Raw genomic sequence first — 10,000 nt, 5'->3', positions numbered from 1 at the left:
TAACAAGGGAGTAACAAAAACAAAAAAGAAAGAGGAGAGATGAGGAAGATAGATAGAAGATAGGAAAGAAGCAGCTAACCACACCAGTGCTAGCAAAAGTCATCCCTAAGAAACTAACAACCATGAGTTTGGCATTCTCGTGTAAAAACCGAAAGGCCTAAATATCCTATGGCTAAACACACTTTACCGTATTCGAGTATTGTAAAACAACGAATACGAATTTTACAGTAATAAACACTTCCGGTCCTTAATGTAAACATTGATGTCTGTCTTGATTCAGTTCTGTCCATCGTCCGACAGTAGCCACAGGACACCACAAGGAGCAAGCTTTGTCTTACCTGAGCTTCTGTATGTTGGAGGTTATGCCTGAGAGACGATAGATGCCATGGACAATTCCGTACTCCTCTATGATGTCTGTACAGCTCTTTAGCAACAAGGGCACTGGGGGAGAAGGAAGGAAATTAAGAAAAAAAAAACAAATGAGATAAGATAAGAGTAATTTGTATGGTGTGTTCTTTAATCAGAATCTCACTATGTGCATTTTTTGGGTGTTTTTTGGTGCATCAGTTTAGCCATAATTCTGCATTGTACATCCTTTTGGGCCTGTTCAGGATTAGTCACAATACAATTTCTATTATTCTTCTTATTATGGCACTGTAATTATTATCTCAAATATTATTTTTACCCGTCTGCTGGGACATTTCAGTAACCCACTTTCAGCACTTTATAAGGACCCCCGGGCAAGTGTTGAGTTCCTGCGTGCTGTCGGATCGCTGACCGTATATGAAGCCACAGCTCCAGAAGAGAGAGAGAGAGAGAAATATTATTTTTATTATCATTATTATTATTATTATCATCATTGCTATTATTGACCAGGTATTGGCATATTGGTTTGGTGCACACATACAAACACAAATACACACACACACACACACACAGATGCCTACCATCATGCCCGGAGTTGAGTAAATGTTCCCCGAGATCACAGCCAAAAACGCGTTCCTTCACAATGCCGGACTGCTTGAGCTGATTCCTGGGCGGCCGGTGGGAAAAGAAGGTACGAAGGAACGACAGAAGTTTCCCGTGCTTCCTCATCACTGCACAAATCACCGCATTCCATCAGTCGAGAGGAGGGTCAACATCAGGACGATGATGGAGGGAGGGGGGAAAAAACAGAGAAAAAAAGTGAAAAAGATTGCAAAAATTCGAGACAGAATAGATATCTGTAAACTTGATCTCTCCTTCTTCCTTTATTTGTAATATTACTCTCCAGTTATACCTCTATTCTTTGGCACTTGTACGACCCATTTAGTAGCAAGTGCCATACACTTCATACTAAACTAAAACTAAAACTAAACAGCATATTGAAAATTTCTTGTTTGAAAACCTCCTGTTATATTTTTCTGAGCTTTTAGTCCACAAAAACTGTTTATCAATACTCAAATAATTAATGGTCACATGCTACATAAAATATCAGTTGTACTGTAGGTTGAAGAACCAGCACTCGGCTACTTCTTAGAGATCTAGCAATGGAGGGCAAAGAAGAGGATTTCGGGAAATCATTACACCCCCCCCCCCATACTGACATCATGATCACCCTGCCCCTGCCTACAAGAAACAGAAGAGCTGACAACACAGCCACATTACGTTATGAAACAATCCACTTTTTAATACATCATAGAACAAAACAACTGATGGTACAGATCCTAGTCATAAAGCTTTCCACTTGTTATGTCAAACTGAACGCGTTAGGCGTTAACAGCTCATGAACAAAGAAAACCGAGCTCAACTGTTTAAAGTGTAAAACAACTATTGAAATAAAACCTTCATTGTTTTTGGTTTTTTTCTTTAATGCCAGCCTTCTGGAAAATTCTTTTGTGCCCACTCGAATCTTTGATAAGAAACTCAGAATGTTGAATGAACAGTTAACAAATCAAGGCAATAATTTGGCTCCGATAATATTAACTTTGCAATGTCCATCACAAGATGAAACATATAACTTTTTCCCCCTCTGCGGCAAGTAAATACAAAGGCAGCATTAACAGCTTTTTCCACGCCAGTTAAGTGTTCCTTCAACAACACAAATAATTTACCACTCAGGACAATTCACACACCTGCTAGTAATAAGAAATGAATAAATCTATGTATTGAAGACAAGATGTTAGAAATTTTTTTTTCAAAATAAATAAAAAGAAAATAATAACCAGACAACAAAAATATAAAATATAAAAAAAAGATGCAATCCAACACAAAAAAGTTCCAACCGAATGGACACAGAATAATAAGCTCCTTGCACCATGAATGTACCATCCGGAAGTATACGAGACAAACATGCTACGATATTAGTAGTCAGACTGGTAGACACACTCTCTCTACTCTCCGACCGATGTTAACACCAATTCTGTTTTTGAATGCATCACAAAAACCAGTAGTTACTTTAGTAACAGAACGTTCATACTTTTAGTAATGTCTTGTGCAACTACTACTCAATGATTGCTACGAGTTATCATGCTGCAGATTGGTCATCATTAGTCATTGCCTCATCGCAAGTCATGGGAGAAGTTTTGGGTGGGTTAATGGAGAAATAAAAACCCACAAAAAAATGTAAAAGAAAAAAAAAAGGCCAAACTCAACAAAACCAGAGGTCATAATACACTTGAATTATCACCGCAAAAGTCAAAGTAAATGGAATTCACAATCTGATTATATTAAGAGTAAACACTCATAATCTAACAATAAAACTAAAATTTTCTTCCAGCAACACAGTATCACCCCCGCACTGCCAGGCAAACACAGTGTAAAACATTTCTCTTTCTCTCTCTTTACCTCTGACATTAATTTGTACCTCAAAAACATCAGCAATCATTTGAGTGTATAGGCGTGAAACAAATATTTCTTCTTTTTTTTTTATGTGTTCGCATTTATTCATGATGCAAAGGGTCTCTCAAACAAACGACCAAAAGTAACAAACAAATCAAAGAAACTGAAAATGTTGGACAAACCACCATGGATACCTAGTACCAATCTTTAACCTAGTGCTAATCTTTAACCTAGTGCTAATCTTTAACCTAGTGCTAATCTTTAACCTAGTGCTAATCCTCAACCTAGTGCTAATCTTTAACCTAGTGCTAATCTTTAACCTAGTGCTAATCTTTAAAATTGTCACAAAGAAATATCTTCAGGTCGAGACCTATTACGAGTGACACTCTATGCATAATGTATTGCTATGATCAATTACAACTCCAAAATGACAATTACTGTACTTATACAATAAGCGGGTGGGTGGTTGGTGGGTACACTGGTGTGGTCTCCTCCTTCTTTCCTATCAAACATCTATCGTCCTTATCTCTCCTCCTTTTTGTGAGAATGTTAATCTCTTCAAACTTCTGTAATCTCCAGACGACCTAAATAGTGTTGCAAGAGCAGTGCAACTCTTACTGAAACTAAACATAATAAGGTGACTGCACCTTGTTCGTATAAAACTTTGTAGGCAGGGGAATGTGATGGTCAGCAGTAAGCATGGCAGAGGGAGTAGGGAGTTGCAGTTATTAGGCATGTCATTATGTGGGACTGGGGGAGGGAACATTGTCCAAAGCGTTGTGTGTGAGGACCGAGGCAGTTATTGTTTCCGAATGATTTAAACTGGCTGAGGGTGTTTCACTTCACCGTACAGAGTTAATATTGTCACATTGTCAGGAGGTTTCACTAGTTACAAATGACTTAAACCACCGGGGGGTGGGGGTGGGGGGGGGGGGGGGGGGGGGTTGCTGGTACTGAGCGGGATAATATTATTATCAGCAGTGTCTGGACATGTACTGTGGGGGGTTAACGCTATCCAGGAGGTATATATATCTGTGAGTTTACCGTCTGTGACATGCTCGCTTCTCGGCTCAGTCCAGGCTGAAAACACAAGCCACACACAGGAACGTGTTGTCAGATGTTCTTCCATATGTGCCGAATAACAGTTTCTGTATACCCCTCCACCCCTCGTCACACATTTCTCTCTCTCTATCCTTTCTCCCTTTTCCTACTCTCAACAGTGGGAATATTTCTCTTTTTTTTCCACATACTTTAATCCATTAAAAGACATTTTTATCTGTCTCAGGCTGATTCTTTAAAGTGAGGCTTATGGAAAGGAAAATAAAACTGCTATTGCAGAGACAGTCAAATTCTTGTTTACATGTGAACATTTCAAGACGGGGAAATGAAACCACTTTTTGCGGCATAGCAAAGGGGAGCACATCTTAAAACGTTAAAAGGCAGGGTAAAATGAATAAAAATTTCGAGCTCACTCTCAGTAACCTAATCTGTATACCAAGACGATAATAATGATAGTTAGCTTCAACCCCCCAACCCTCGACACAAAACAACAAAAAAAAAAAGAAAAAAAAAGAAAAAAAAAGAGAGAAATTCCTTCCTGAAAGACAGTAATATACAGTAGACATTCAATTCTATAATTCAAAAGAATCATAAAACAGTTTAGAGCTTGTCTGTGTGGGTGTGGCGTTGCATGGAGAGAAATAAAACACATATTTTAAACAAACTCGCCCCCCACCCTCCCTTAATAAAAATTTGAATACAGAGATTCCGTATTGCACAGTACATATTCAATCTTATGTTTCAAGAGACTCTTAAAATAGTTGAGAGCTTGTCTGTGTGGGTGTGAGGTGAGAGTGGAAGGGAGGTGAATAAAGGTATGAGGAGGCTGGGGATGCCAGGGACAGGGACAACAAGGACATTGTAACAGCCCGTCCAACTACACAGATCGGCCATTTTGAAATTGGACGATTCACCATCTGACCTCATTGACAGAGTGGGTGAAATAGACGATGCAAAGCAACCATTAAAAATAAAAACAACAAACAAACCCCCCCCCCCAGAACTAAGCCCAGGTGTGAAAGAGGGGAAAGTAGAAGACACGAATTTGTCATTTTGAGGACGAAACACCTCACCCAGGCGAGAAAGGAGAACAGAGGGGAAACACAGCAGAGATGATCCACGAATGAAAATCACTCGAAGCGGTATATCTCAGGGCATACATGAGATCATTGACCTTATTTCAACATGACAGGAGTTGTCGCATCTCTGGCACATGTGTGCTGTGTGATGAGCACGCGGCCAAACACGCTTGTATTCTGACTGGCTATCTGTCTGTGACGTGCTGAGCATGTGGCCAAACACACATGTAATCCGACTGACTATGTGTCCCCATCTTGTCTGTGATATGACTACACACAAGTCAAGCACACGTGCATTTTGTACACAAGCTTTTCATTCAGGCAGCCAAATGCAGACACAAAAGGCAGACAAATATGTGTATGGGACAAAAACAATCAAAACCCGTACAGGTTGTCTTCCGAACACAACACAGACAGGCAGACAAACAGACCAGCAGAGAGTGGGTTCAAAACCCCAAACAAACAGCCATCTCAACACATGACAACAGGAAGACAGGCAACACTGCCGGCCAGTCAAAACACACCACCCAGCTCAAATTTGGCAGTGCCTGCAGATGATCTAAACTACCAACACTTCTGTAATTTTCTCCCTATTGAACCAAATGCATACACTTTGATGAGAAAATCTTGCAACTTTCTTTCTATTAAAGCATGTTGATTCTGACGGTACCATCTAAATTACAACTATGTACCATGCAGTCACTTTCTCGGCATCAAACCAAGTACGCAGACTCTGACAAGACCATTAAAAATCACCAAAGACTCTGCAAGGACCACCTAAACTACCACAGATCGGTGAGACAATCGTGTAACATTCTCTCTGTCAAACCAAGTATGCAGACTCCAGTGGGACCATATAAACTGTCATAAACTTTGATAGGACAGTCTAAACTATCATCCCGTAGCTTTCTCTTCATCAAACCAAGTACTGTGGTCCTGAACAGACAGCTCAAAAGCTCAGAAGGTATCAGCAACCTCAAGACACAGAAAGACTTGAAAGAATGTGGCCCAATAAAAACAAATGGAAAAGTCACTTAAAAGAGCTCTAAAATAACACGCGACAGGTAGACAGGTGAGGTTCAGCAGTCCCTTACACAAAAAAAATACTGGTAAGCCTAAACATTTGCTGACAAGATGGAAGTCGCAGGGGCTATTTGGTTCTCACTGAGTGTTAGGTAGGCATCATAAGACAAAAACGTTTGCATTCTCAGACACACAAGGTTCCAATGGCCATAGCAAAAGCCATGTCTTCTTATATTTTACCAACATTTCTTCTATTTTGCTTAAGAAATATTCTCCTGTATACATGCATTGGTCATCGTCAGACTAGGATGGATGGATGAACTAACATGTGAGTCAGCGTGGTGGAATCAGGCTCTCGTCAAAATAATGAAATCAAAGAAAACAGCAGTTTTCTCCCTGCTTAGCAATTTTTATCAAATTTTTGTGTTTTGGCTCAACACCTTTTATGTCCATTTACAAACTCATTCCTTTGAGGATTTCACCTAAAAATGTTGATTAAAGGCAAAAAATATAAATTTACAGTTTCCATGGACTCTCCAGCTTTGGAATTTACCAGCTTTGGCGGCCATTTTCTCGCTAATTTTACCTCTTAAATCAGGTGACCCCACCTCCTTCAATAGAAAATATCTCCACTTCTATTGAAGATGGATGGGTAATTTTTTCATTGAAAGCAAGACTAATGAACAAGCTTTAGGATGATACCAATAACTCAATATGCCCAAAAATTGACGAGAGCCTGATTCCACCATGCTGCCTCACATATCTTTATGATTAGTCAATCGGAAATATTACAGGGGGAGGCAACAAAAAAAAACCCATTTAATACTATCAGGGACGCAACTGAGATTTTATTTTTAAAATAATCTAAAAGTTACGAAGTTGCATTCGCAGGCAGACAGATAGTTAATAGACACTCAACTAGTATGGGGTTAAACAGAACGCAGATGCTGATAATGTATACGACTCGACTCATCTGTCAAAACAACAGGTCTCATGGCTCACATGGCCTTTGAGAAGAAGGCTCAGTCTTTGCGGAGATCTATTAAAAAACCCACAAATCATCTTCAACTTGCTACAGTCCTGAAGGGATGGATTTATCCACAAGGGATGGATATGAATTTAAGCCTGAGGGACGGATAATTTATCCCCGATGGATGGATATGGACTTTTCCCAGCAGGGTGGACATAGAATTGACTTATCCAGGAGGGACGCATTTCTGTGAAAATAACGGGAATATCGGGGAACAAAAACACCCGGGGAAAAAACGTCATGGTTGTATTATTCCAAGGACACACAGCAAGCAGCAACGGCAGGCCAGTAGTATCATGGGTGCATTCCAAACCCAGGTAAGTAGTAGTCATCCCAAGACACTAACACAAGAGCAAGCAAAAGAGGAAGACCGACTGACTGTTGGGCGAGGAACCTGGGGCCGAGGTACCCGGCGGCAAGGTGAAGGTCAGCGGCACCGACGACCCCAAGCCGGCGTAGGTCATGGCTGCGAAACGACTGGAGGAGGAGGAAGAGGCTGATGACAGAGATGATGGGGAGGGGGAGGGGGGGCAGGACGGTGGGAGCCGGGGGTTGGGGGGAGTGTGGGGCAGGTGGTGGGGGTGAGGGGGGTGGGTGGCGGCCCTATTGGTGGAGGCAGGGGTGTGGTGATGATGGTGCTGGTGTTGTTGTTGGTGTGTGCTGGCAGTGGAACTAGCAGAACCAGCGGTGGTGGTTGCGGTGGTTGTGGGAGAGGGAGTGGGAGTGGGAGAGGTCACAGAAGAGGGAGCCTCTTCCACCTTGCTCTCACAGGGTTTTCTGGCGGCGGCTGCTGAGGCCACGGGCTCCGGGATGCGAGAGACGACGGCAGACGGCACCTTGTCCCCGATCACCTCCACGCACTCGCTGGGGAAGAAGCCAACCTGGCGAGGAGAAAACACCAAAACATTTCATCAGTAAACCTGGCGACGAAAGACACCAAACAATTGATTTAAAAAATAACTAGTGAGATAATACTGTAAACGGACAGATTGAAAAAACTAAAACAGGCCAGAGGGCGACCTAGAAAGACCTGAACAGATGGAGTCAGGAAAACGTTAACAACTTGTGGCATCCCCCACACCCAAGCTCTCCAGCTGGTGGCAGAGAGACGTCTGTTTCATCCCGCGAAACCCAAAACGGTACAAGCGGTGGATAAAAGTAAAGTAAAGTAAAACCAATAATTAGTCCAATTTAGTGATGTGTACATCACTCTCAGTCTCAGGTTTCATATCGAAAGAAGGCTCCACAGCATAGTGGGGAAAATCCTCGCTCAGAGTTCAAAACAATGCAAACACACCAAACTACGACTTATTTACCTCAAAACCACGTTTTCCTCTCCACCAGATGGTGTCTTCGGCAGGTGGCATGTCGATGACGGAGATCATATCTCCCACCTGAGGGGAAAAACAAAATAAAACAAAACATTTTAGAGCCTTGTGTCGTCTCCTCTTTCCTTTTAGTAAGAGGTCTACAGCACTTGCAGCGGGATAAAGTAATAACAATTTTTTTTTAAAACAATGAAATAAAATAAACAAAAAAACCAAAAAAAACAAACAAAAACAACAACCCAACAACAGAAAAAAACCCAACGACAACAACAAAAAACAAACAACAAACTAAAAACTTAAAAAAACAAAAACAAACAAAGAACAGACAAAACAAAACAAACCAAACCAGTACCAACCTGCAGAGAGATCTCATCGGCTGCCTGTGCGTTGTACCGTTTGACCACGTGAGCGGCGGCGATGGCCGGGGTGTTGATGCCTGAGTCGTCTGTGGCCACCAGACGATGGCCCCGGTTGTCCATCTGGGAGGGAAAAAAAGGGGTTTTTATTTTTTTTTTGGTGGGGGGTTTCAAACCAAGAAACACAAAAGTTCTGCATTTTTGTATTTGTACACTTTAAACACGAAAAGAAAGACAAAGAATCGGTTGTGCGTAAGTCCTACACCTCAATAAACACAAATATTTTGTTTCTATACAAGTTCTACAATCTAAGAAACACATATATATTGTTTTTGTACAAGTTCTACATTCTAAGAAACACATATATTTTGTTTTTGTACAAGTTCTACATTCTAAGAAACACATATATTTTGTTTTTGTACAAGTTTTACATTCTAAGAAACACATATATTTTATTTTTGTACAAGTTGTACATGACAAGATCAAGAAACATGAAAGTCTTTCTTTTTTGCACATGTTTTATACACACACGAAAAAAAACCCCAACACATTTAGTTTTCATACAAGTTTTACACAACAAAAAACATGACTTTTGTGAAAAAAAAAAGAAACAAAAAAGAAGGACTCGAACCTCCATCCAGCTGAGAACAGAGCCACAGTTGACCATGCCGCCGGCCAGCTCGGAGAAATGCCCCAGGTAGCTCTGCAGGATAGACTGCACCTCCTGGAAAGACAAACAACAAAACACAAAAATATAGTTACAATATTGGTAATTTTGTAGATGTTGTGTGCCCCCATCAACACAATTTACATCGTTCAGGAGACGGGCTGCTTCAGCTCTGCTTGTCAAGGCCAAACCAGGGTGAGGGGGTGAGGGGGGGGTATAGCACAGAAAAAAGACCAAGATGCTCGATAAGAATCCTCCCAAAACGGAAATCGAACCCCAGCAGAAAGACAGGGATGCTCAAAAATAATTGTGAGGCAGCGTGGTGGAATCAGCCTCTCGTCAATTTTTTTGGGCATGTAGAGTTATTTGTATTGACTTAAAGCTTGTTCACTTGTCTTTATATGGATGGAAAAAAAATGTCCATTTATCTAGAATACAAGTCGAGATATTTGCGAAAGAAGGAGGTGGGGGTCACCTGTTTTGAGAGGTAAAATTAGGGCCAAAGATTAGTTATTTCTTTAGTTTAAGAGTCCATGGTAACTGAAAATTTACATTTTGCACCTCTTTAAATAAGTTTTTTTCCAGAAAAATCCACACTGAAATTAGTTCTTTAATGGGCATGAAAGGTGTTGGACAAA

At 40.9% G+C, this 10,000-nt stretch overlaps 1 protein-coding gene across 1 annotated transcript in view; it reads right to left on the bottom strand.

Annotated features, from left to right (window-relative positions):
- LOC101855036 (serine-rich adhesin for platelets) overlaps nt 1-10,000 on the bottom strand; it is a gene marked incomplete at its 5' end in the record, with an annotated part of 54,048 nt that overhangs the window by 25,374 nt on the left and 18,674 nt on the right. Inside the window, 6 exon segments of the mRNA XM_035971108.1 lie at nt 339-441; nt 948-1,097; nt 7,781-7,892; nt 8,328-8,405; nt 8,696-8,818; nt 9,327-9,419. Coding sequence (XP_035827001.1) covers nt 339-441; nt 948-1,097; nt 7,781-7,892; nt 8,328-8,405; nt 8,696-8,818; nt 9,327-9,419 — 659 coding nt within the window.

The sequence above is a fragment of the Aplysia californica genome, unplaced genomic scaffold (genome assembly GCF_000002075.1).
Source record: "Aplysia californica isolate F4 #8 unplaced genomic scaffold, AplCal3.0 scaffold00378, whole genome shotgun sequence".
In the NCBI taxonomy this organism is placed as follows: domain Eukaryota; kingdom Metazoa; phylum Mollusca; class Gastropoda; order Aplysiida; family Aplysiidae; genus Aplysia; species Aplysia californica.
This window is presented reverse-complemented; position numbering and strand designations above follow the sequence as displayed.